This window comes from Schistocerca gregaria, unplaced genomic scaffold, assembly GCF_023897955.1.
Source record: "Schistocerca gregaria isolate iqSchGreg1 unplaced genomic scaffold, iqSchGreg1.2 ptg000599l, whole genome shotgun sequence".
Taxonomy (NCBI): domain Eukaryota; kingdom Metazoa; phylum Arthropoda; class Insecta; order Orthoptera; family Acrididae; genus Schistocerca; species Schistocerca gregaria.
This window is the reverse complement of record NW_026061988.1, coordinates 80699-104453: the sequence shown is the minus strand read 5'-3', so window position 1 is coordinate 104453 and position 23755 is coordinate 80699. Positions and strand designations below refer to the sequence as shown.

General features: G+C 43.6%; 8 protein-coding genes across 14 annotated transcripts; 2 read left to right on the top strand and 6 right to left on the bottom strand.

Annotated features, from left to right (window-relative positions):
- Positions 1–12: 12 nt before the first annotated feature.
- LOC126316752 (serine hydroxymethyltransferase 2-like) lies at positions 13–1696 on the bottom strand. Its single transcript, XM_049992847.1, has 3 exons — positions 1628–1696; positions 1408–1506; positions 13–1345 (listed from the first exon to the last, which is right to left on the bottom strand). Exons 1-3 carry the CDS (start codon positions 1634–1636, stop codon positions 62–64), a joined length of 1392 nt encoding a protein of 463 aa, XP_049848804.1. The 5' UTR covers positions 1637–1696; the 3' UTR covers positions 13–61.
- Positions 1697–1874: 178 nt separating this feature from the next.
- On the top strand, positions 1875–7254 carry LOC126316748 (uncharacterized). 3 transcript variants are annotated; one of them, XM_049992845.1, is made up of 9 exons: positions 1875–2806; positions 2962–3240; positions 3339–3413; positions 3547–3882; positions 3992–4294; positions 4364–4840; positions 4913–5048; positions 5111–5188; positions 5257–5657. In XM_049992845.1, exons 1-6 carry the CDS (start codon positions 2672–2674, stop codon positions 4523–4525), a joined length of 1290 nt encoding a protein of 429 aa, XP_049848802.1. In that variant the 5' UTR covers positions 1875–2671; the 3' UTR covers positions 4526–4840; positions 4913–5048; positions 5111–5188; positions 5257–5657. The 3 variants fall into 3 exon arrangements, with proteins under 3 accessions (XP_049848802.1, XP_049848801.1, XP_049848800.1); XM_049992844.1 differs by lacking the exons at positions 1875–2806; positions 2962–3240; positions 3339–3413; positions 3547–3882; positions 3992–4294 and having other exon boundaries at positions 4560–4724; positions 4795–4840; positions 5257–7254; XM_049992843.1 differs by lacking the exons at positions 1875–2806; positions 2962–3240; positions 3339–3413; positions 3547–3882; positions 3992–4294 and having other exon boundaries at positions 4560–4840; positions 5257–7254.
- Positions 7255–7531: 277 nt separating this feature from the next.
- On the bottom strand, positions 7532–8956 carry LOC126316826 (ADP-ribosylation factor-like protein 8). The gene is made up of 5 exons (XM_049992921.1): positions 8856–8956; positions 8433–8556; positions 8188–8339; positions 7941–8102; positions 7532–7836 (listed from the first exon to the last, which is right to left on the bottom strand). The coding sequence occupies exons 1-5, from the start codon at positions 8954–8956 to the stop codon at positions 7713–7715; spliced, it is 663 nt and encodes a 220-aa protein (XP_049848878.1). The 3' UTR covers positions 7532–7712.
- Positions 8957–10192: 1236 nt separating this feature from the next.
- Positions 10193–12400, bottom strand: LOC126316747 (T-cell activation inhibitor, mitochondrial-like). Its single transcript, XM_049992842.1, has 2 exons — positions 11867–12400; positions 10193–11687 (listed from the first exon to the last, which is right to left on the bottom strand). The coding sequence occupies exons 1-2, from the start codon at positions 11930–11932 to the stop codon at positions 10194–10196; spliced, it is 1560 nt and encodes a 519-aa protein (XP_049848799.1). The 5' UTR covers positions 11933–12400; the 3' UTR covers position 10193.
- A 152-nt stretch (positions 12401–12552) lies between these two features.
- LOC126316755 (protein RecA-like) lies at positions 12553–14254 on the bottom strand. Its single transcript, XM_049992851.1, has one exon. It carries the CDS (start codon positions 13688–13690, stop codon positions 12662–12664), a length of 1029 nt encoding a protein of 342 aa, XP_049848808.1. The 5' UTR covers positions 13691–14254; the 3' UTR covers positions 12553–12661.
- A 22-nt stretch (positions 14255–14276) lies between these two features.
- LOC126316753 (Golgi pH regulator-like) lies at positions 14277–16244 on the top strand. The gene is made up of 5 exons (XM_049992848.1): positions 14277–14529; positions 14609–14709; positions 14803–15234; positions 15306–15777; positions 15875–16244. Exons 1-5 carry the CDS (start codon positions 14297–14299, stop codon positions 16008–16010), a joined length of 1374 nt encoding a protein of 457 aa, XP_049848805.1. The 5' UTR covers positions 14277–14296; the 3' UTR covers positions 16011–16244.
- LOC126316746 (uncharacterized) lies at positions 15386–20966 on the bottom strand. 4 transcript variants are annotated; one of them, XR_007556271.1, is made up of 10 exons: positions 20703–20966; positions 20579–20614; positions 20435–20495; positions 19029–20314; positions 18904–18974; positions 18687–18821; positions 17596–18611; positions 17405–17527; positions 17183–17311; positions 15668–17113 (listed from the first exon to the last, which is right to left on the bottom strand). XR_007556271.1 is itself a non-coding variant. In XM_049992839.1 (4 exons), the coding sequence occupies exons 1-4, from the start codon at positions 17822–17824 to the stop codon at positions 16020–16022; spliced, it is 1575 nt and encodes a 524-aa protein (XP_049848796.1). In that variant the 5' UTR covers positions 17825–18020; the 3' UTR covers positions 15386–16019. The 4 variants fall into 4 exon arrangements, 3 of the variants coding, with proteins under 3 accessions (XP_049848796.1, XP_049848798.1, XP_049848797.1); XM_049992839.1 differs by lacking the exons at positions 18687–18821; positions 18904–18974; positions 19029–20314; ... (1 more) ...; positions 20579–20614; positions 20703–20966 and having other exon boundaries at positions 15386–17113; positions 17596–18020; XM_049992841.1 differs by lacking the exons at positions 15668–17113; positions 17183–17311; positions 17405–17527; ... (1 more) ...; positions 18687–18821; positions 18904–18974 and having other exon boundaries at positions 19340–20314; positions 20703–20848.
- A 303-nt stretch (positions 20967–21269) lies between these two features.
- LOC126316745 (uncharacterized) lies at positions 21270–23682 on the bottom strand. Of its 2 annotated transcripts, none has more exons than XR_007556270.1 (4): positions 23478–23682; positions 23208–23410; positions 22761–23137; positions 21270–22696 (listed from the first exon to the last, which is right to left on the bottom strand). XR_007556270.1 is itself a non-coding variant. In XM_049992838.1 (4 exons), the coding sequence occupies exons 1-4, from the start codon at positions 23634–23636 to the stop codon at positions 22307–22309; spliced, it is 1125 nt and encodes a 374-aa protein (XP_049848795.1). In that variant the 5' UTR covers positions 23637–23658; the 3' UTR covers positions 21270–22306. The 2 variants fall into 2 exon arrangements, 1 of the variants encoding a protein (XP_049848795.1); XM_049992838.1 differs by having other exon boundaries at positions 23212–23410; positions 23478–23658.
- Between the last annotated feature and the right edge of the window lie 73 nt (positions 23683–23755).

Genomic DNA, 23755 nt, shown 5'->3' with positions numbered 1-23755 from the left:
GTGTACCTGCGATTTCTTAAATTTGTATTTTTTTACGCTTTATTTATTACATGTTTTGCAGTTATAGCTGCCGTATGCCAGGTAATTTGAACTGTCTGGCGTACGTTTGGACGTCTTGTTTCAGTTGGGTGAGTTCTGGATCCTCTTTGAGAGCGGCCTCAAAGTCCGACAGCTTTTTCCCAACGGTGTTCTGAATACGAAGAGCGATTTTGACTCCTCGATCCAGGAATGTCGCGATAAATTCGAAATCTTTTTCAACAAGGCCACGAGTAGTGAGAGCTGGGGTTCCCAAACGGACGCCTCCGGGAGAAAATGCACTCACGTCACCATGGACGGTATTTTTGTTGACGGATATACAAATCTTGTCGTACAACTTCTCCATTTTTGATCCGGTTATGCCGTGGGGACGAAGGTCCCATAGTAAAAGATGATTGTCAGTCCCACCTGTGACCAGGCAGTATCCCAGAGCCTTGAGCGATTCAGCTAGCGCCTTCGCATTAAGTTTTACTTGACGAATGTAACGCTTGAACTCTAAAGACGCCACCTCTTTCATGGCCACGGCAACAGCCGCGATGGTGTTTTCGTGGGGGCCACCTTGCAACGCCGGAAAGACACTGCCGTTCACTTTGGCTTCTAAGTCATAGACCTCGCTGCTGCTGTATTGAAGAGGCGAATAGCTAACAATTTTTGGCCCGCGTCTGAAGAAAATCAAACCAGCACGAGGTCCTCTAAGAGTTTTGTGTGTCGTTGTGGTGACAACATCACACCATTCGAATGGAGAATTGCATTCTTTGGCCGCGACAATTCCGGCAATATGCGCCATGTCACAAAGCAAATAAGCATGATGTTCATCTGCAATTTCACGAAATCGTTTATAGTCAAAATCCCTCGGATACGCCGAAGCACCGACGATAATCAAATTCGGGTGAAACAAACGAGCGTTGGTGGCGAGCTGATCAAGGTCGAGGTATCCTGTTTCAGGAGATACTTGATAAGGCATCGATTCAAAATAAATCGACGTAGCTGAAACTTTTTTTGTCGCCGTCTGATATCCGTGGGTCAAATGTCCACCTGACGGCAAGTCTAAACCCATGATTCTTTGATGAGGCTTCAAAAGTGCATTGTACGCTTCAAAGTTAGCAGAAGAGCCAGAATAAGGTTGGACGTTAACTCCCCAATGTTGAGCATCTAATCCAAATGCCTCGAGGCAACGCTGTTGCGTCAACCTTTCGACTCGATCAATAACCTCATTTCCTCCATAATATCGACTTCCGGGCAAACCTTCGCTGTACTTGTTCGTGAAACAAGTAGCAAGCGCTTGCATGACGGCCGCAGAAGTGAAATTCTATAGTTCGGAATGAGTTTCAAGTTAAAAAAAAAAGAGAAAATGTAAAAAATGTATGTTACCTCGGAAGCTATTAGTTCAAGTCCAGATTGTTGACGATCCCATTCTTCCACAGCCAATTTATGAATTTCTGGATCTTGTACTTTCAATGACATATCATGCTTGCCGTCAATCCAAAATCAACAAGTAAAAATGACCATCCGTTAGTCTCCAACCTATGTACTATCTTTTATCAAGCTTGCATATGCATGTCTAGAATTAGAACTGCTTTTGAAAATGTACCTGTTCCATCCTTACCCTCAAAGACTCGAGACGACGAATAATTTTTTTTTCGATTTTTTATGATTTTAGGGCTCTGACATTTGTGTATCAGACACTTGTGTTTGTTCAAACATTTTGTGATCTGAGAATTTGGTGCGGCTATGAAAGTACGATAATCGTCGATGGAGAAGCCTAAGCAAAAACACGTGAGCGTCTGAAGAGTCTCTTATTTTATTTTCCTCACAATTTTTTTTTTTTGCAGAAAGCCCCTTCGAGCCTTTTCGCCCCTCTGCGAGCCGCCCAGAAGACTTCAGATGATCCTGCTTCAAAAAAGCCCCCAGGAACTATCTGGATGTCTAGAAAGGCGATCTGCGACATGGTCACTGCCTCCGTAACCAAGAAAAAATCAATCAGACGCTCACACCAAGAAGAACTGATGGCTATGGGATCCAAGGGACCAAAACAGGGCCCTATGCCGTTGAAGATGCTGAAACAGAGAAGAGCCAGATCAGCTATGAAGGAGGCTGAGCAGAGACGACTAGACGCCGAAGCTGGAAATTTGGTCAAAAAGAAGAAGCCTAAAAAGCATCAATTGACAAAAGCAGAATACCTCCGAATCCTTAAGGGAGACAGAACTGGGATCAGAAACACTGTCGGAGCTGGATCACGTTCACTCGATGCAGGAATAGGTCGAATGAAGAACGGCGTTTTGTTTCTTTCTCAAGGTGATGTCGAAAAAATTTATGCCTAAATTTCGCATAGATTTTCAGGCGCCATAATACACCATTCAAAACGCGTTATTTGGAAAGTCCAGAAATTAACAAAGGATCCATTTGCTCTCGCTCTTGACACGGACAAGTTTTTGTGCGATCAAAAATGGCGATGAATGTTGATACGCGCACTGGCAACACTTTTATCAGAGCAGGCGTCGGCGAAGGTAACAATAGGAGTTTTAAGTCTCTTGCTTTTTGAAAATCTCTATGAAAAACTTTTTTTCGATCTTTTTTTTCACATGGAAATTCGGTTTTGCTGTGTCTGATCTCATTTTTACCGAACCTTTTCAGCATGCTTCGTTTCTCCAAGTTCGGCTGTCGACGGCTGTCAGCAGTTACCATGAATACTGTTGGTCAAAGGTTCAGACCTATCTATCGCAAACCGACTTTGTCATTTTATGGCAGGATTGCATGCTCCGAACAAATTGTTCGTAGATGTTGTTTGTGTGCTATAGATGCCTTGTATAATGCGAAGCTCCAAAATTTAAGCAAATTTAAATTCAGCCCTTGACGATGAATCATTATTAGAATTGTTTTGTGCGCTGAAAAGTATTGATTGACTTCTTTTTCTTCGCTGCATAGATATCATTACTAGGAACACGACAGTCCCAACTATATTACGTCGTCGTTGAAAAACTAAATAAAGGAGCTGACATTCCAGAAAAACTTGACATCTCGGCCAATTCTATTTCATCACCGCAGAAAAACGTTGATCAACATCGATGTATAGAATATTCAAAGACTACACCTTGGAAACTCGTCGAGTCAGAAATAAGAGACATGAACCAAAACATTCAGCTCAAGCTTGCATCTGTAAATCCGATCTTTGAAATAGCGGCTTACCGCTACTTTAATTTTGAAGTAGGGCTATAGTCTGTGTGTATCATTTACACTGATTTGTTTTTTTGTACCAAATTCCTCTTTGCACAGCCATGCTGACACTTATTCGAAAAAAAAAGGGCAAGAAAATCAGACCTGTCATCATCGCACTTATGAGTAGAGCATTGGAACATCACAAGATGGATGAAGGCCAGGTGCGACTTTACTTTCTGCAGCAGGATTTTTTTAAAAATTATTCTTCTTGTCCTTCGAACATACGCGTATATTATATGCTGTTCAAGAACATCGCATATACGGCCATTCTCTAACAGTGATTGAACCGTCAAGGCCGGAAGCAAAACAAATGGACTAATGTCTAAGCGACAAAAGGAATTGGCTGAAATTGTGGAGATGATACATACTGCAAGTCTGATCCACGATGACGTGGTTGATGAGGCGACCACAAGAAGAAATGTTCAGTCTATCAATTCTGTATTTGGAAATAAAGTGTCAATTTTGTGTGGAGATTTTATATTTGCCAAAGTTTCGATAGCACTGGCTGGATTACAAGACTTTGATGTGCTTCGACACATGTCCAGTGTAATTGCAGAACTGGTGGAAGGAGAAATCATGCAATTGAAAGCTCAGAAAAAACATATCTTGGATTTTGAATATTATATGCAAGTACGTTCATGTTTCTTCATACACATAATCCATAGGTGTATTCGTGGATATTTTAAACAGTGAATTGATGATGACGTTTTTGCTGCTGGCGGATTTGTGCGTATGTAAGAAAACATACAAAAAAACAGCTTCACTGCTTGAGAATGGATGTCTGAGTGTGGCTATACTAGGGGAACATGACAGTGACCTGGCAACACGCGCCGGTCAATATGGAAAGCATATTGGATTGGCATTTCAATTGATCGACGATGTATTGGATTACGTTGGAGACGAAAATTTATTAGGAAAGCCAGTACTCAAGGATCTTAGGATGGGATTCGTGACGGCACCTGCTTTATTTGCTGCCGAGGAGAGACCTGAACTCAGAGATGTGTTGGTGGAACGGACTTTGTGCTCTCAAGATTTAAAGAAAGTACGCGCAGGTTTAAAAAATACTACTTTTTTCATCAATTTGAATAACGTTATTTCTCTATAAAAAAAGATACACGATATAGTGACAAAAAGTCAAGGTATTCAAAAAACTAAGGAGCTAGCACGACAGCATTGCAAAAAGGCGGTAGCTGCAATTTCCGATTTAGCAGAATCGCCATTCAAAGAGGGCCTTATTGATTTAGCCCAAACTATTTTGGAAAGAGAGCGATAGAAAAAAAATCTAAACTAACTTAGCTGTTATAACCGTTAGATTTGATTAAATATAGTGGAATATTTTATTGATGATTGTCTTTATGGTAGGCATTGGTTCAGTTATATTGAAGGTTTTTATTGATTCCCGGGGATCACTGATTTGCCTGTGCACTACCCGACAACTCTATATTTGCAGAAAAAAAATACACATATATAATGTATATAGCATTTAACCGTTTTTTCTTGGTTGAACTTTTTTCACTTATTCTCATCTGTCTGTTGGCGCAGTCATTTGATTTTGTAATTTATCAAACCGGTCTTTACTAGATATATAGTACGGAAGAGGATTCACATGTTCTGTTCTACTTTATCTTCTTTTAACTTTTTCGTATCGACCATATTTCAGGAAATGCTTTCGGCTGCATCTCTCAAGCGCGTAATCGTTGAACTACGTGATCTATCTAAGAATAAGTTACAGGACATTCATGTCCAGGTCAACGAGGGCGATATTTCTGATATCATCACATACATTCATGGTCCTGGTACGCCTCTCTCTCGTTTTTGACCGTTTCTATTCAAAAAAAAAACTCATTTCTATTTGTAGAAGGGACCCCTTTCGAAGGTGGTGTCTGGAAAATCAAGCTTTACTTAGGAAGTGATTTCCCTTCCGCTCCACCAAAAGGTACCGGTCGATATAGTTATACCTAAACAATGTTGCTCGAAATTCTGCGAATCTCACTTTCTTTTCAGGCGTGTTCGTAACAAAAATTTTTCACCCAAATGTTTCGTCATCGGGTGAAATATGTGTTGATACACTCAAAAAAGACTGGAATCAGACTATGGGAATCCGACATGTCCTGCTCACTGTCAAGTGTTTGTTAATTCACCCAAATCCGGAATCTGCTCTGAACGAAGAAGCAGGCCGATTGTTGTTAGAAAAGTATGAAGATTACTGTAGACACGCTCGTCTCATGACGTCTATACACGCCAAAAAGATCAAATGGGAACAATTGACGTCTACGGCTGAGAAGGAGGATAAGTTGAAAGAAGTGACGACGAAAGAAAACGACACTTCGGCAAACAACATTTCTTTTGAACCGAATTCAACCCAGAAGAATTCTCTCTTGCCCAGGCGTCCAAAGAACAGTAGTTTGAAGAGATTGTAAATATACTCTTGAATCAAGAGAAAAAAAAATTTATTTTTTTTTGTTCGAATTTTGGCCCTATTGTTTCTATGAGGAGAACTGTGTTATGTTACATGTTCTAACGGAGAGCGGTTCATTGAGGTTTTGGATATCGCGTCGACCTTCGGGATGTTCGGCTGCGACCGATATTCTCCCGAATCTGAGTTTCTTGTCGAATAGGCGTTACTCAACAGGATATATCAAGTTGGAAAATAGGACAAAGAAAAAAGAACTGCTAAAATTGCCAGAGACAAAAAATCAGTACCTCAAAGCATCGGATGAGTTATTCTGGAGCGACAAGTCATTTGAACAGCTAAAAATAAACCAAGCGCTGCAAAAGGCACTCTCGGCAGTGAAAATCCAAAAGCCCACCTTGGTCCAAGAATTGGCCATTTCGGCGGTACTTTCCAAAAAATACGAGAATTTGGTGCTGGCCGATCAGACGGGTACAGGGAAGACGTTAGCGTATTTGCTGCCTGTTTTGCAGCTAGTCAAAGAAGAGGAGGCGGATGGTAACGTTCCCACCGCGAAGAGTCGTCCGAGGGTGGTGGTATTAGCGCCAAGTCGAGAGTTGAGTGTCCAGATTGGCGGAGTAGTCAAGAGTTTGTCGCATTGGCTGAAGCTTCGATGTGAGACGATTGTGGGTGGAGAATGTTGCGTTCGGACGCGGAAGAGGATGCTGAATGGTTCAATTGATGTGGTTACGGCAACGCCGGGAACGTTGATGGAACATTGGGAAAGAAAAAGAATTTATTTTTCGAAAGTCAAGTATCTTATTATAGATGAGGCGGATACAATGATGTCGAATGAAGCTGGATTTTCGAAGGATGTGTCCGGGATTTTATCGGCGATTAGGAAAAGACTTGATACGACAAAGTCCAGTGCACAATTTATCTATGTGGGCGCCACATTGACCAAAGATGTTTTGAGCTGTTTTGACGTTCAGTCTACGAAATCGAAGCTTATAGTGTCTCCTTCTCTCCACAAAGTGGCTAGTCAATTAGATCAGCAGTGGATTGACGTATCGGGCGATAAGAAAAAGCGTCTTCTGTCTATATTGAAAAGCATAGTACCCTTGGGAGAACGCATCATGATCTTCTGTAATACAATCGCTTCTTGTCGCTATGTCGACCGATTGCTCATAGAATCAAACTTCAAGTCGTTGTGCTACCACGGGTCGGTTCCGGCCGACCTACGAGCTATCAATTACAATTTGTACATATCAGGTACAAGACCAATTATGGTTTGTACGGACGTAGCCAGCCGCGGCTTGGACCTCCAGGGAACGAAGTTTGTCATTTTGTTTGATTTCCCTCTAAATATCATCGACTATATCCACAGAATTGGACGTACTGCACGTGCAGGAAACACGGGAAAGGTGTTCAACTTCATCATGAAACGAGATCGTGTCCTCGCCAATAAAATACAACTAGCTATGCAAAAAAGAGAACCCTTAGAAGGAATAACGAGCTCAAAATAACATGTAAATGGTTCCAGCGAAATTCAAAAGCGTCCCGTCGACAGCAACGACTATGTAAAGAGGCAAAGGACGTTATACGACTGGCTGTTGTGTATGCAGAAATATATCCGTTATCGTGTGTATAGGCCTGTCACACGGCCGACCATTGTATACACAAAAATATACCCGTTGGCGTATCCTGAAAGATTCTCCATGCCCATGGTGACGGCTGTGCAAAAAAAAAACGGTAGTTACTTGACGGGGCTGTACACAACGATGCAGCAATGGCGTGTGTACAAAGAGACTTGCTGGTTGTTATAGCCAAATGTATGAGTCGCATCCGTGTTCGCGCAATAATTTTTATCTTTCTCCGCAGCACGTTCTCCGCGTAAACTCTATTTCCCTCGCAGTGAAAAATGACAAACCTTTTCTCGCATATGCTCGGCGCCACTTTTTCTTTATTTCTGCTGAGGACAATCTGTGATAGGCGGCTAATAGGACACCGCCTATATATATATATACACCACCTGTACGCAAACTCTGTGTAATTGAAGAAAACTTGATCAGTTGCCTCGATTTTGGTCCGCATGCTTTATAAGCCAATCCAAAGTGATGTCAATATTCACCACATTTTTTGCAGATATAGAATAGCAACAAACTTCTCTTCCTTTGATGCTCGTCAAATCCCTAAAAATGCACGTATATCGGGGTGAGAGAGATCGACCCAAACTAGCATTGAAGTACCTGTGTTCAAGCATGAAGCGTTCAAAAATCCTTGTGCACGAGCGTACATTTCCTTAATCAGGTTGTCAAGACTGAGCGCGCCTTGTAGGTCGTTTTTGTTTCCAAGAACGAGAAGAGGTATATCGGATAGCTGAGATTTGTTGACCAGCAGATGCAGTTCTTTTCTCGCCTGTGGAATCCTATCCAAATCAGCGGAGTCCACTACAAATCTACACCGAAATAGACAGGTTTTCGGTACACATTTCGTTAAAAAAATACAGGATTTGTTCCAAAGAGTGCGCACAAAATACATACACAATTGCATTCACGCCTCGGCAGTATCGTTCCCACATACTGCGAAATTTTTGCTGTCCACCGATATCCCACATTTTTATCGACACGTTGCCTTTGGTCACTTTTTTCATATTGAAACCCACGGTCGGGGCCATGTCTTCAAAAGTTCCGGTCTAGTGCAGAGGATCGACGATCAAGAAGTGAGTTTTGTGCTCTAGGAAAATGCTAGAGAGGAAGAGAGAAACAAGGTGAGAATAATAGCATACGGCAATGCTATTGACTAGTGTGCTTTTTCCGCTATTTTGCAGTCCCACAAGCGTCAGTTCCATCTCTTGCCTCCAGAACAAGGATTTTATCCAGTTGATAAGTGCATTTCCCATTGCGATGGTACTAAAAAATAAATGAAAGGAGACGGGCAAGGGCGGCGCAAATGTGTGTGATATACATCAGGGCAAAAAAAAAAATTTTCCTATCGTATGGGGAACGGCGCTGTTCTGTCGGTCGGGCCCACGTCGCCCGTAGGGGGCAGGTATGAGCGGTGTGCTCAGAGAAAAAAAACACAAAATCAAAAAAAAAGGCACCTCAAAGATATCGATTGGGGACTGATGCGGCGGTTGTGTTCTCTAGCACGTATGCGGCCATTGGCCGTGCGCGCTTTTGAACCATCTTGTTTTTTTGTTTTTTTTTACAGAATACTCGAGACTGAAAAATCTGCCGAATTTGGATAACTCAAAGTATGGCCAAGTACAGCTTTATATATCAAAAGTGTCAAAGTATTATTATGCTGCATTTCGCTTTTGCGATGTCCATCGCTATCCTTAATATCCTTACTTGCGTAGTCCAGGGATAGGAACGATGCGACTAGGTAGATACACGGATCCTCTACAGCAGGTGATGCACTATGACAAGCTGACCAACAGCGCACCGTCTAGAATTGGGGGACACAAAAAGTCGGCCGCTGGGAATGCGATTCAGAAGGGCCGAAGTTTGGACAAACAGCCGAAGCTGGCAGTCGATCGCGACGACCCTGTTCTTCCAACCGTAAATGACGACGTTACATGCGGCCTTGATTTAGAGCAGTTCAAAGAAGAGCAGCTGATTCACCTGACTAGGACGTGCCCCGCAATGGTGAACAAGACTTCTTCCGAGTTAGAACTATGGAAAGCGGACCGCTTGCTCACAGAAATTAGGACTCTCAGAGAGATTCTTCACGGAGGCGCCCCAAAAAAAAAGGAAGGATATGAAAGCGGATCGTCCGATACGTCATCTGGTCTCGAGAAATCGTCGGATTCGCAGAGTGAAGCTCCGGTTCTTACGACTTTGAGAGAATATATAAGAATCGACCTGCTGCCGCCCGACATCGCCGACCGTGATTTTCGTAGTCGATCGCCTTCATCCGACGAGAAGGCGTGCTCACGCAAGGACGCGGTTGAGGGTGACTTGTGCAAAGAGTGTTCGAGCAGTGCTCCATCTGGTCTTAAAGAGCTACCTGAGCGGCAGTGAACGCCCGAATACCCGACGGCGTGACCTAACAGACAGAGAAATTGGTGATACTTTGACGAAAGAGACTCTCGCGGAGAAAGTGAGAGGTCCACGCGCTTTCCTGAAATTTGTATTCGTAAAAGAGTGAAATGCATAGGCTTTTGTATGTTGGGAGTAACTAGAGAGGAGAAGTGTGTCTTATTCCCCCCCTCTCTTTTTTTTTCTCTCCTATGGAGAAGAAAAACCGCGCGCAACGCGTACATGGTTGCGCCCTTTCTTCTTGCCTGTGAAGACGCGGGGAGGCGGGACCGATGGACGAGTTCTGGAGCGTTGCAAAAATGCGAGATTTGTGTTCTTCGATTGGCTATTGCTCGTTTTTTCTGACACGACAAAAAACAGCACGAAGGGGGAGGATTGAAAAACGACGACGAAACGCGAGCCCCTTTTCTAAGAGGAAAAAGAGTGATTCATGATACACGTTGGGGTATCGACGGGCGACCCGCGCTACGGAAGTTTCTGACAAGTCCCAGCAGGATCGGGGGGATTCAAAGAAGAAAATCCCATTTTATAAACATTATTTTCGTATCTTCGTTGAACCCATATTCGTTCGATATGCAGATACTCATTTCGGAGAGATATTCCCTCAGAATCTTGTACCCATCTGAGAGTCGGTTGACGCACTGTACTACCATTTCGCTGTTGATTTGGGGGTCCAGAAGGATGTCGTTGAGCTTGTACCGTTTTTTGAGATCGTTCAGCGTCCGAATGAAGTGGTCATGTTGGGAGACGAGTCTGGGTCCATCCTCTATGAGCGTGCGTTTAATTTCGTCGGTGGAGATGCCGAGGGGAAGATGTGCGGTCCCATGGAGCGCTTCGATGGACGAAGAGTCGGTGATGTGCTCAATAAACCTAATTGTCAACTTCTTCAGCGTCGGGGGACCGCGCCAAGAATCGGGCTGCGCCAGACAGGCAGATTGCCACTTTTCAAGGAACTCTATATAGTCGGCCTGGTTCTTGAGGATGATGCTGAGACTGGCTTCTATGTGTGATACGCCAACAAGACTGCAAATTTTTTTTTCGATTTTTCGGATGTGATCGAGTTGGTTTTTTTGGCGGGTTCGAGACAGGTTATCGGCCTTGGCCAGAATCGCCATCCAGACGTCTATGCCCTGATTGACGTCCAGATAAATGACGCCAGACGCTTCAGAATAGCACCCGTGTCGATTGTACCCGAAAGTGATCGTCTTTCCCTTCAACTCTGTTTCAGAAAGAGATCCAGATTCACGCAGCTGTGTGAGAGCCAAATTCAGCCTTTCGAGCCATTCATTCAGCTTCCTAAGACGCATCAAAGGCGTTTTGAATAGAACAGCCGGAACTTCCAGCGAAAGCTTCACGTCCACAATTTTGAGAATAGACTGCTTGACGAGATCGTTTTCAGCCCTCAGCTCGTTCTTCAAAGTCTCGGTCTTTGTGTCCGCGGACGGTTTTTTTGTGCAACCCAATTTAAGTCGAGACGAAGCGGCCAAAATCAGACAAATAAGTGAAACTTCGGTGCCTCTGGCCATCCGAAGCTTGTTCTTAGACGACCCGTATCCAGTTACGTCAAAGTCTTCGTAGTAGCCGCAACTTCGAAACAGCCTCGATAGATTGTTCTTGAGAATTTCCTCTCTGACCATGATGCTTGCGTGCTGCCCGGGAAGGCGCAGACTCGACCTAACGACCGACAGCTCGTTCGACGGACTTTCTGGCGCGCGCAGGTAGAACACGAGGTTGAAGGGTTTCTCCGAGTCGTTCTCGTTCTTGTAAAGGTCCAGGTATTCGGTGAGTAGCTTAAAGGAGTTCTCGTTGACACCCTGAGCCTCCGGATGAGCAGCGAACAAGTCCGGATGAACTTTGAGATAAAACGACCGAAGCGCCGTATTCAATGGCGTCAACTTCGGTGCCGCTTGAATTTTAGCTGATTTCACATTGGCGACCTTGACGTAAAAACGACGGCCAAAAGGCTTCAAAGACCCAGTCTGTTTGCTCCAGGAAGCATTCTTGAAACAAGCGAAAAAGTTAATACAAACTCGTTTTCAAAAAAAATGTATTACGATATGTATGTATATATGATCAGAAATAAGAATACGTCTGCACGGTATTTTCTAAGAACAGGTCTGTGTCTTGATTTACATCATTTCTTCCCTCGGGGTCTCCCGACACGAAACAGACGACGTACCGATGAAAGCGCGCAACGCGAACCATGTTGCAAAAAGCGACCCAAACCGCTTCTTCCAAAAAACATAACCCGTTTGATTGTTTCCAAGGGGTCAAAAATCTGTATAAAAAATTTTTTTGGCACCTCCTAAATTGACCCGGCTCTAGAACTGGGTGCCGCGCGACAACCAAGAAACTCCTCACCTCTCTCTTCTGCATCGCACGTAAAGACCTACGCTCACACATAAGATGTTCCGTGTGCATGTTATTCATAGTCGTCTGAAAACCCTGCGGGGCCTTTCGGTCGGCGCCGTGCGGCCTTCGCTCGGGCCCTTGTGCCGCGAGCTTCGAGGGCGCGAAACAACTCGTTCTCTCGGCCTGTCGACGAGCGAAACGCTGGGCGCGCGCACACACCCTCCTCGCGACACGCCGCTCCGAGCGCAGCCCCGGCGTACAAAATGCACCACGCGTCCAGCACGGTCGAAACGCCGAGGCTTCGACGGCTCTGGACTTTGAGATGAGTGACTTCAAATTCTGCGTCGCACAAAATAAGTCTCCCCCCTTCAGAGAACAAAAATTCGCGCGACATTTTTTGACAGCAAAAATTTTCAAACTGCTCGAAAAGACCGCTCGGAGCGTCTCTGCCAGTAGCCCGCCCCGTCCCTCAGATGCGGGAAATCGCATTGACGGGTGAGGGCGGAGCGGAGGCCGGATGGATGCGCCAAGGCGCCCACTCGTGCAATCACGAAACCTGCAATTAAAAAAAATACACAAGCGATAGGGTGACGGTTAAAAACGGTTTTTCGAAACACGGTGCTCATTCCTGTTTACAGGCGCTGTCATCGTCGTCGTGGCCATCGCCTATAAACGGTACTTCCATTTCTGGCGACAGGGCGGCGCTGAGTCCGCCCGTTTCTTCTTCTTCTTGAATGACCTTTTCTCTTATCATCTTTTCCAACTCCGTGGCTACACTCGGGTTTTCCAGCAGATGCTGTTTCACCTTTTCACGTCCTTGACCTAGTTGAGACCCGTCGGACACGAGAGCGTACCAAGACCCGGTCTTTTCCAAAATTCCGGTTTTAATTCCTAAATCCACCAGCTCTCCAACTTTAGATATCCCTCGATCGAATTCAATGTCGAATTCCGCTTGTCGATAGGGCGGTGCCAGCTTGTTCTTGGCTACCTTGACCCGGATTTGGTTCGCGGTGATTAAATCGCCCTTTTTGACGCTGCCAGTGCGTCGTATGTCGAGTCGTATCGAAGCATAGTATTTAAGAGCGTTTCCTCCAGAAGTCGTTTCCGGATTTCCGAACATAACGCCGACTTTCATGCGGATTTGATTTAAAAAAATTAAAAGAGTCTTGTTTTTTTTCAACGATCCTGCCAATTTGCGCATCGCCTGAGACATCAAACGAGCCTGGGCTCCAATCTGCAGCGAACCCATGTCGCCTTCCAATTCCAGTCTGGGAACGAGGGCGGCAACGCTATCGAGCACAATCACGTCTATCTGACCTGTCTGGACCAACGTGTCTACGATTTCGAGTGCTTGCTCCCCAGAATCTGGCTGCGCCACCAACAACGTCTCTGTTTTGATGCCGAGCTTCCTCGCCCAATTAACGTCCAACGCGTGTTCGGCGTCGACAAAGACGCACTGTCCTCCATTGGCCTGAGCAGACGCAATACAGTGCAGAGCGAGCGTCGTCTTTCCTGAAGATTCTGGACCAAAAATTTCCGTAATGCGACCTCGAGGGAGACCGCCTATGCCGAGCGCAAGATCCAAAGAGAGAGAACCTGTCGAAATAACATCTTCAGGTCCTAAAGGCTTGGTCGAGGCTTCCAGCTTCATGACCGTTCCCTTCCCAAACGTCTGTTCGATCTGTTTTATCACCCTTTCTAGCGACGATTCCTTAGACGCCGCGTCATCTTCTCCGTCTTCAGCAGACTTCTTCGACCCTTTCCACGCGCGCGTTAGCAGATCTCAGAGTCGTGCATGAAAAAAAATTATTCGCGGCGTCACTCTCTCTATACATACGCTTCGCATATCCAGCCCTCGCAACTGCGCGGACCAAGTGCGCCCGGACGGACGAAACGCGCCTGAGCTCCGTAAAGCAGTTGCGCGCGCCTCCGAAAATAGACGCCTGTTGTACGACCGGTGTACGGAAAAAAGCACAATCGTGGGTTTTATTGAAAAAACAAGAACTGGAAGCCGTTGGTCGCAGCGTTGTGCTTTTACACCCTTTGAGCAAACTGGCCATTGGACAGCGATACCTCGTCTAGCTCTATTCAGAATTCAGTACGTCTGTGTTTCTATCGGAAAAAGACTTGGTCGCCTCCGACAACATGGAGACTGAAGACGTTTTTGAATCAGGCAATTTGTATAATTCGTAAATACACACACTTATCTGTTTTTTGTCTACCTTGCGCGCAAACAATTTCTCTCGAGCCTTCAGACATGGTGGTCGAGAGCCTGACCGGTTTGGAGCTAATGCGGGATTCGACCATAGTCGTGGGATCCCTAGTCTCTTTCTTCATTTTTACTCGGATGCGCATAGCTGCCAAATTGTTTAAAAATTGTGATGTCGGCCACGCCAAGGCGTCCGTTATTCTGTTCACGACCATCATCGCCATATCTTGTTCGATGTTCGAGTTCATCATTTTCGAAATTCTGGGTATTTTGAATCAATCGTATGCTTCTTTTTCTTTCTTCGTCCCTATACAATACCCCGTTCTGACGTTTTATTCAAACGTGACTGGCACGAAACAGAACCAGGTGGACCATTTGGAAGTTGAGTCAGGGATTGATGGTGACTTTGCTGGTATTCGTTCTCCCTTGCTATCAGGCATACATCATTTGTATTTCCCATCGTACGTATTTCTCCATTCACTACAAAAAACCAACTCTGCGCATTGAGACTTACTCAGATATCGCTTTCGATAACATTCCCCCTTTTTCCCCAGGCCTGTGTCGACCCTTCGCATGGGGATTTTCTGTTTTTTTTGAATTCGTCTTCTTATACATTTTTAGGAGGCTAAGCGACTTTCTCCCAATCTTTGAGGACAAAAATTCTATTTCATTGATCGCTTCAGGAATCGGCAGAGTAGGTGTACTAGGGATTACTGTAACGGCTGCGTTATCCGGATTCGGCGCGGTCTCATTTCCTGTCGCCCATCTGAAGATTTTTTCTAGAAAAATCAGCTCGAATTACCTTTTCGAGCTCGAAATGCAATTAGCTCATAACCTGAAAGTTCTTGTCGATAAGAAAAAGGCGCTGTTGCTCCGGTCGATGGCCAAATGCAAAAACAACCCGACCATGAACCAAAAACCATCCCTTCTTCTGGCAGAGTATTCAAACACAGTTTATGTTCAGGACAGCCCGCAGCTTGCAGAAGGTCCGTACACACTTTACCGGCTACACAAAAGAGCGGCTTTTAAATAACTCACTTTTTTTTTAAAAAAAAAGAAATCAAGGCATTGGAGCGCCTTTTAACAGAACAATATCTGGAATTTCATTATCTAAGCTCTGAGCGAAGTCATGCCAAATCCATCGAAAATCGGAGAGGATTCCTCCGTAATGCAATTGCTTATATTTTGTCCATCCACGTTATCTACAAGTTCTGTATGTGCAACATTAACATCTTATTCAACAGAAAATCTAGGATAGACCCAGTCACAACCCTCCTTTCCGCTATATCCAATTGGTTTGGTCTAAGAATTAGCGTGCCATTTTGGTCGCAGAACATTTCAGTCATGATAATTGGATTGATGATTGTACAAGCAATGAAGACTTTCTTTAACAGACTAACGCACTTTTTTCTGAATTATTCATATTCTATCACATCATCTAGCATTATTTTATTGGTCAGTCAAATCACGGGCATGTATTTTATCAGTGTTATTTTCTTGATCAGAGAGACGCTTCCAGAAAGTTACAGGTATATATATATTTTGGAAACTTTCCAGGGCCGGCCATTAAAACGCCGTAAGCTCACTCTTGTGTATGCAACCACTTGACTAACTTCAGATAACTAGGACCATCATCATGCTGAGCTTGAGTGGTATGCGTTTCGAGTTTTATCGTTTCCTATTCAATCTGTTTTTTATCTTTTCGGCAGTCTGTGCCGCGTTGATGGTAGCAATTCAGAGGAGGGTTTATAGTGTGGATTGACACGATGTATTAGTGATTTCGAGCAATGTTCTTTGAAAATGAAGTTGGCGACGTCATCATCTCTTCGATGCAAGAATTAAGCTGCACGTCGCCGTATTGTTGTAGTCTCTCCAGAATGTTGTGAGCGACGAGTTGTATTTGGCTGTCGTTCGTCCCGGGCGCTGATAATTTGGCCAATGTATAGAGAATTATAGGATGATTCAACTTTTGATAAAAATTTGGATTGGAGGCGAAGTGGTCGATTACTTCAAGTAGATAAATATTTTTGTATCCCATGCACAGGACATCCAAAACCGCGTTAAACGCCTGGGAAGCTTCGATGCGTCGATGTAAATCTTTATTTGCACTTAGTCGAGCCAAAATACGAGCGGCTTGAGCTTTTATTTCAAAGTCACCATAGTCCATGATTTTCACGATGTTTGCAATTAAAGGTATGACTGGAACAGATTTGATATTTAAACTGTCGGTGTATAACATATTTGCTATATAAGAGATGACCCCATAGAGAAGGGGGGATTTGATGCCCATGATGATCGATTCTACTTCACTAGTAAGAAATTCCATAGCCGCGTTAGATACAAATTCAATGATTTTCGAGCTGTATTCTTCGATCAACACCAAATTAGCTAGGCATATCCATGTCATGCTGTGCGCAGGTTTAGATGCATTATTGTGTATGGTAATTTTACATAAGGTAGTTATAAGATCCGGTCTGGATTTGAAGCAATCGCGTGCATTAAATGAGAGATATGCAAAGCACCAAAGGGCCTGTTCCTTCACTGATTTCAGCTGAGATTCCAAGCTAGACGTGACCAGGTCAAGGATGTTGATTTTTTTCAATTCGTCTCTATCCTGATTGTTCACGTAAAGATTAACAATACATCGAATAGAGTGCTGGAAGAGCATCACACTTTTGGAAAGTTGCAAATTCTGAACTAGTGTGTCTAATATTCCAATAATTGGGTCATGTTTGCCTGGAATGTTGGAGCAATTAGCCAGAATTTGTGTTAAAAATTCTATCGTGTTGATCGTTTTGTTCTTCCCTAACCTGGATATAACATGGCTCACTAATTCTGCTCGCTTTTTGCAGTTTTCAAAGTCCGCTGAATTCCTCAGTGAAAACAGTGTCAGTAATTGCACAATAAAAAATACAAAAAAAAAAGAGTATGTACCAAATGTTGTCAGCATGGAGAGTATCTCGAGACAGAGAGATATCACGTGGTTTTCCTTGTTGACGTCGCTCAACTCTTCCATCAGGGCATCCAATATGCCCAACTTGGAGATACGCAAATCGTATCCTTCTGCATGTGATATGAACAAGTGTTAAAATTATAAAAAAAAGATATCTTCCTTACACACAAAATCACGTCTTAGCCTCTCTCTTCGCCGCATACGGTATGAAGTCAGGATTCTCTTCAATTCCAACAGTGCGTCCATCTTCTCGTCCTGCGGGCGAGGAGATTTGATTATTTGTATTTGCTTGCTCAGGATCTCTTCACCCCTTTTCAACTTACTCGCTTTCGAAATTCAGAAGTCAGCAAAGTCCGCACGGCTGTGCGTTTCTTGAAAGAGAAAATGGACGTACACTCTCCAAATTGGACAACATCACTCATCATCAAAATGTGATTGTTTAAATGATTCAAATACGCAAAATTAACATTGTGATATTTTGAATGCCTTGCTTTGTGAAGCTTGCTTTCCAAGGCATTGTATTCGGAAGAGATCTTGTGAATTTGATCCTCAAAGCTAGTTAGTACATTCAAGCGCGCGCTACGCTGTTGAAAAAGACGATCTGGTTCGTCGTTGCGTGTCATGAACCCTCTGCTGAGCTCGAATTAAAAATAAAGATTTTGATCAGAGTTTTTTTTATCTGTCGAAAATGGTGTTATGAGAGCATAGTCTACCATACAGGTATCACAATCAAAAAATAGATCTGCAGTTTCCACGCAAAAGATTAGTTTTCGTCCTATCGGAAAATTTATAGCTCGTCAAAAATAGCAAAAGGTATTTTTATCACACTAGGGTGGTTAGATTCTATAATTGCAAGCCTCAAACTTTTTTCGAATAACCAATTTTGTCCCCGTTCAACGGATCAGAAGGTAAGGATCTTAAGAAAAATGTGGAAGCCGCCACATCCGTCAATAGCTCTTGTCTACGCAAGTCAGTTGATCCTTCGACGCTGCCCCACACTTTTTCAAACGCCAAATGTTCGACAGATGCGGCATCCACAGCTTCTTCCACTGTAATTACACGATTCCAAAGCGCCAGAGATATTAATACAGAAAGCGTGGAGTCAGATAGAGCAGCTAAGCCAGTCAATGTCCAATTGTCTAAACAACTCACTGCCTTCTCAATTATTGCGCTGGTCTCTTTGGCCTGGCCAGCAAAAATGCCTTTCGACACACAAAACTCCGTGTCAAATTCTCTTTGAAACCAATTGATTATTGGATCGTGATGCTTGACCCAAAGCTTATTCAAATGCTCGTTCTCAACTTCAGTCCGCAATCCTAACAAATCAAAGCCAAATGTTCGTATCAAAGATTTCCTTCTAGACTGTTCCTCTGCCTTACTCAAATCCACACTAATCGATGCCAATTTGTACTACATATTTTACCCAAGGCATGGAAAATTAACGCCTTATAATTATTCTAAAAATACTTAAGTCGAAAAACGTACTAAAAACATTCTTCGCGGGTCAACTCGGTCGTGCATGTACTCCCAATCTAGTGCCACGCCAATAGCGAGACTCTCTGATGGGAGCACCATTTGATTGCCTGATTTGCTTGGCACCCTGTATCCGTCTAACTCTATCTAAAATCCCAATAAGGTTTTCAGCTCCTGGTCACTGACAAAATATATTTTCTTGCACCAAGTACGCTCCACCTGCACGTACCTCCCATCCGTCTCCATTTCTAACGATAACCACATCTCTGAAAAAGCGGCCGGTTCGGCCGTCGTCTCGTACTACGCGCATAAGTCTCTCATTTCAAAAGGCCGCGCTAAAAAAAAAAGACATACTTTTACCTACATCTGCGTATTTCAATGCGCGGGACGACTCCAGAGAAATCGAACTCAGCTCAGGTAAACTCGTCGCACAAAAAGCACGCTGAGGCAAATCTCGACAGCATAGATTACGGCCAGTCGCTCCCCGACTTCCACACTTCGTAGACAATCTCCGATCCGACCGGATACATCGATGTGGTAGTACATAGCGAGCGAAATGCAATGCCATACCTCGGCGAGACAAACAGAAATACAAATACAAAAACACATCTCAAAAAAAGACGCAATCTGTTGTATTGTACCGATACTAAAATAATAAAATTATATCCTTCACGAGGCCCTGAACCTTCCTTTTACATTTCCTGCATCACGAAAGTGAATGAATCTTCCTCAACTCCGTTGAACTAATGTCCAGTCGAAATGTATCAATAGGCTGAAATAAATGTGCATATTTTTTAGTCTTCTCCGTAAACACCACCTGACTCATTGTCATAAAACTACGCCTGTCGTCGACAACTCTTCCTCCAACCAAAAAAGAACAATTCAACTCCTCAAACTCTCGCAAAAAACCAACAAGGCCCTTCTCAGTACCCCCGTAGTACTCCATTTTGAGAACTCGAACAATCGTATCAAACCCAACCACAAAAATTGTATTGGGAAAAATTCTTGCTTTTTCAATAAATGTAGCAGCTTGCGTAATAATGAGATTGTATCTTCCTGCAAATTGGGCCGCTCTGTGTAAGACTTGTTCTACGATACGTCCCTTATCCGCATTGACCACGCTCAGTTCGAATGCCGCTTCAATATGCGGGTGTTTCTCTGAAATATGGCTCAAAGAGACCTGAAACAGACCAACGTGTCCTTCATGTAATGGGTTAAAAGAGCCACAAAATAAGATTTTGATGCGGCCTCTCTCAATGTCCGTACAGATTTCACCATGCAAATCAATCATAAAGTAGGAATGTCCTGAATCGATTAGGTCGTGCAGTGCATCTGAATATGAATGAGTATGAACAGAAATGCGAAAAGACCTGGAGTCCGGAAGCTCGTCAAAAGAAGCGGCAGTAGGCAGCTCGGCCTTATGCGAACGAGTGAGTATTGAGGTCAAAACCCGCTCTAAACTCTGGTACCAGTATTGCCCTTCGAAACCATCTGGAGTGAGACTATAGATGGTAGAGCGACAAGAACTTTCTGCATGCCAAATAGAAACACAAATCAAAATCGAATCGGTTTCTGAAAATACTTTGACATAAATGCCGACACATTTTTTCTCCTTAACAAAAAAATGAGCTCGGGTCGCACTTTTAAAGCGGTGAATGGGGAACAGGTTGAGAAAAGTCGACGAGAAAAAATAAGTTAGCACAATGTCATGTACTTGCCTGCACCAGGCGCCAACGACGCGACCATATCCAGAAACGGACCTGGATAAGGCTTTGCCAGCCAGTTGGTGGATGTCTTCTTCCTTGTAACATACATCAGTGCCTAAAAATTACAAAAATTGTCAGGTTTTTCTTTACGCGAAAAACAGTGTTTTTGTCAAAAAAAAAAAGGCAGGAAACAGATACCTAGCGATTTTAGTGCATCCAGAAGACTGGAAAAATCTGGAAAGAGCAAGGCATTTTCAGGATTAGTGTTGAAATCAGTTATTTCTGCTGTAATCGAGAATCAGGGATAGAAGACAATAAAAACCTTGTAAATTGACAGGGAGAAGCTCTTGATTAATTGAACGAATGGTGAAAAGCTGAAAGTTAGCAGATATAAAATCCATTAAGGACTTGATGACGCTCTGCATGCGGAAAGAGTTAAGAAACTTCGAGCGTGTGATGTGCAGCGTATGCAATAATTTTTAAAAGAGGTAGGTTTGCATGTATAAGAACTTCAAGCCGTTTTGAGAAACAGAGCAATCAAAAAATATTTGGTTTTAATTCTATGGTCTGTTATTTGGCTAGCAATGGAGTTTCAAGCAAAAGGATGGCGGAACAGAATAAATTGTTTCAAAACAATAATAGACGTTATTTTTTTTTTGGAGAAATGAGTGCCTATTCTTTCTGCTTGCAGGAATGAGCTTCATTATTGCAAATGTAAAGCGATTTTTGTTTTTCACGGGGTACATCACTCGAAGAACAGGCCAGGCCTTGGATCGTCTGGGATGCGCCATTCAAGGCAACTTAGCCCACAAAAAGCAATGTATGCTCTATTTCTCTAATTCAACCACGAGTAAATCAAGATAGAATTCAGGACCAAGGTCAGGCCCAATTGAAATCCAAAAGACGCTTACATTATTAACCATTTAAATTCTCGCCTACGAATACAAAATTCAAGTGCCTCGTCATTGCCAATTGATGTCTCTGTACGATAGAGAGCCAATCATTAAAAATGTGGCGTTTATAGCGCCATCGGCCTCTCTAATTGGAGCGGTCGAAATTGGAGACTTCTCTAGCATCTGGTACGGAGCCGTTTTGCGAGGTACGATGTTTTTTCTGTAACAGGCTTTTTTTTTCCTCTGTACGACAGAGCAAAAAAATTTTGGCCAACCGACAAAATTTTTTAAGGAGATGTCAGCACTATCAAAGTGGGCAGCAAAACGTCTATTGGCGATCACGTGACCATCCACGTCTCTAAAAGCAGCCTCACCGGTCCCATCAACCCGTTACCAACAGTGATAGGAAATTGCGTAACGGTTGCCCAAGGCTCTGTCATACACGCTTGCACCTTGGAAGATGAATGCGTCGTCGATGTGGGCTCCGTCGTACTCGATGGCGCGACCGTCTCGCACCATTCCATACTCGGACCAGGGTCTATGCTGCTGGGAAAAAGATGCATCCCTCCAGGGGAATATTGGAGCGGGAGTCCGGCAAAATTTGTTCGAAAGCTTTCGCAAGAAGAAAAGGCCAAAATTCTAGAATTGGCCGACAAAAATTTTCAATTAGGACAAAAGTATAATGAATTTCACACCAGAACGTGCGCCGAAGATTGAATACTGATCTAGAATGATACGCGCGCGCAAAGCATAGCTTATAGCACAATTGATCCATAATAGGAAAAAATTATTTGCGCGAATATGGAGCAGACGAGTCCTGTACGATGAATACTTGTTATTTTTCTGTCCGTTATTCGCTTGACTGTTCGAATTTTTTTTTCGGTATATGGGTGCTTGCATGTCACAATTATCGAATCTGAATTGCTGGTTAAAAACAGCATGCTCTCCTCGACTGAAGCAGATTGAAAAGGCCTGCATTTCCTGCATGCTTGGCTCTCTCCTCTTTTGCGGACAGCAATTTCTAAATTCCTTTTTACGCTTCGTCCGATTCCAACTCAAAAATTTGAATGGTGTTATCCAATTGGCCGGCGATGACATATTCCTGCGGAGTCTGCCGCTTGCCTTGCTCCAACCGGCAGACTTGCAAACAATGGACCCAATCCCCTGTCTCTTTTTCAGCGACGAGCTGGCTACCTCTGTAAACATATATTGAGTTAAAATGTCCAGCACACAGTAATAGATCTCGTTCCAATGATGGGTGTTCAGCGTCTTTGATGGCAGCTAGTTGAGTAACAGAAAAGTCGACGGATGTCAATTTCGATATTTGATAGTTTTCCATTATGTAGATGTTGCTATCCTTGCACGAAACGGCTATCTGCGGTGAGCCCACCTTGCCTTCTGTCGTGAAGCTCCCGCAGCAAACCTAAGATAATAATAGTTAGGCATCGGAGAAGCCATACAAAAGCTTTGTGTTTTTTTTCGCGTACCGCAAGAATGATATCTGGACAGGCTATTCTGGCCACACAGACATTTAGATTGTACAAATAAAGCCAAGCAGAATGGTTGGTCACAATCTGAAAGTGACTTGGGGTGCCGGAAACATCCGGAAGAATGACAGAGTGAATTGTTGAAATAGACAAATCCCGATCCGCCGTATCAAAATAGCTGGGAACATGTTCGCCGGAGTATGTTTGGCTGTTGTCGGACTGTGATGGCTGACCCGGCGATGGCTCTTCAATAGAAAAATTTTTAGATGTGCAGAGGGGTAACGGTTTGACCACATACTCTTTGTTCTGAGAAAGGAGAGGTTTGATTCCTGTAAGATAACCTCCTAGATCTCCAACAAACAAGACAGTCGGCGTATCTTCTCAAAAAAATCCCATTTGAACAACGTCAGAAAATTTTTGCACGCATAGTGAGCAGGCTCGACATACATACGAATATTTCGATCGATAGAAATGGCTGTGATAGGATGGTTAAAAAGATGGCGAGCGACAATCTGGCCATTCATAATCACGAAAAGGTTGCCTGTTAAGTCTCCTGCTATGAGATCAATCTTTTGCAAGTTTATGACAGGGTGCAGCAAAATACAGCTAATCGCGGATTCCTGACAACAGATGGTGTGCTCGTTCTCCTCCTTGTTCAGTAAATCGGGGTTAAAAAAAATAAAAAATAGTTTTGAGGTCTAGAAGGAGCTGAAGTACCTCTGTAGCAAAAATAGGGATGAATCTCAGCTGGCCATCGAGAGTGCCTATGATGATGTGGGAATCATTCCAGTTAAAAGGCTTACCCACTGACAGAGAGAAAAATGGCAGACTGGAACGGTGAGACCGGTGTCTGATCCAGACGGTTTTGAACCGCATAGTACGGTGGATCGCTAAGGCCGTGTCTACACAGAAAAAGAGAAAATGAGAAAATAATGAGCCCAACTGAACAATTCGATTTTTTTTGTGGTACAAAGTTGTACCTACAAAAGATTGCG

What these genes read in the sequence shown, in the direction of transcription:
- LOC126316752 (XM_049992847.1), bottom strand. An exon ending in TTGAACTAATAGCTTCCGAG is followed by an intron (nt 1,346 to 1,407) that starts GTAACATACATT and finishes TCCGAACTATAG; the next exon opens with AATTTCACTTCTGCGGCCGT.
- LOC126316748 (XM_049992844.1), top strand. Translation starts at nt 5,758, where the DNA reads ATGTTACATGTTCTAACGGAGAGCGGTTCATTGAGGTTTTGGATATCG.
- LOC126316826 (XM_049992921.1), bottom strand. Translation starts at nt 8,956, where the DNA reads ATGCAGCATAATAATACTTTGACACTTTTGATATATAAAGCTGTACTT. An exon ending in TTTTCAGTCTCGAGTATTCT is followed by an intron (nt 8,557 to 8,855) that starts GTAAAAAAAAAC and finishes TTTATTTTTTAG; the next exon opens with TACCATCGCAATGGGAAATG. An exon ending in CGAGGCGTGAATGCAATTGT is followed by an intron (nt 8,103 to 8,187) that starts GTATGTATTTTG and finishes ATTTCGGTGTAG; the next exon opens with ATTTGTAGTGGACTCCGCTG.
- LOC126316747 (XM_049992842.1), bottom strand. Translation starts at nt 11,932, where the DNA reads ATGTTTTTTGGAAGAAGCGGTTTGGGTCGCTTTTTGCAACATGGTTCG. An exon ending in CGCGTTGCGCGCTTTCATCG is followed by an intron (nt 11,688 to 11,866) that starts GTACGTCGTCTG and finishes GCTTGTTTCAAG; the next exon opens with AATGCTTCCTGGAGCAAACA.
- LOC126316755 (XM_049992851.1), bottom strand. Translation starts at nt 13,690, where the DNA reads ATGAAGCTGGAAGCCTCGACCAAGCCTTTAGGACCTGAAGATGTTATT.
- LOC126316753 (XM_049992848.1), top strand. Translation starts at nt 14,297, where the DNA reads ATGGTGGTCGAGAGCCTGACCGGTTTGGAGCTAATGCGGGATTCGACC. An exon ending in CTGGGTATTTTGAATCAATC is followed by an intron (nt 14,530 to 14,608) that starts GTATGCTTCTTT and finishes GGCACGAAACAG; the next exon opens with AACCAGGTGGACCATTTGGA. An exon ending in ACGCTTCCAGAAAGTTACAG is followed by an intron (nt 15,778 to 15,874) that starts GTATATATATAT and finishes TCAGATAACTAG; the next exon opens with GACCATCATCATGCTGAGCT.
- LOC126316746 (XM_049992839.1), bottom strand. Translation starts at nt 17,824, where the DNA reads ATGACACGCAACGACGAACCAGATCGTCTTTTTCAACAGCGTAGCGCG. An exon ending in TGTTGTCCAATTTGGAGAGT is followed by an intron (nt 17,528 to 17,595) that starts GTACGTCCATTT and finishes GAATTTCGAAAG; the next exon opens with CGAGTAAGTTGAAAAGGGGT. An exon ending in GAGAATCCTGACTTCATACC is followed by an intron (nt 17,312 to 17,404) that starts GTATGCGGCGAA and finishes TATCACATGCAG; the next exon opens with AAGGATACGATTTGCGTATC.
- LOC126316745 (XM_049992838.1), bottom strand. Translation starts at nt 23,636, where the DNA reads ATGCGGTTCAAAACCGTCTGGATCAGACACCGGTCTCACCGTTCCAGT. An exon ending in TTCTATCGATCGAAATATTC is followed by an intron (nt 23,138 to 23,211) that starts GTATGTATGTCG and finishes TTTTTTGAGAAG; the next exon opens with ATACGCCGACTGTCTTGTTT. An exon ending in GTCCAGATATCATTCTTGCG is followed by an intron (nt 22,697 to 22,760) that starts GTACGCGAAAAA and finishes TTATTATCTTAG; the next exon opens with GTTTGCTGCGGGAGCTTCAC.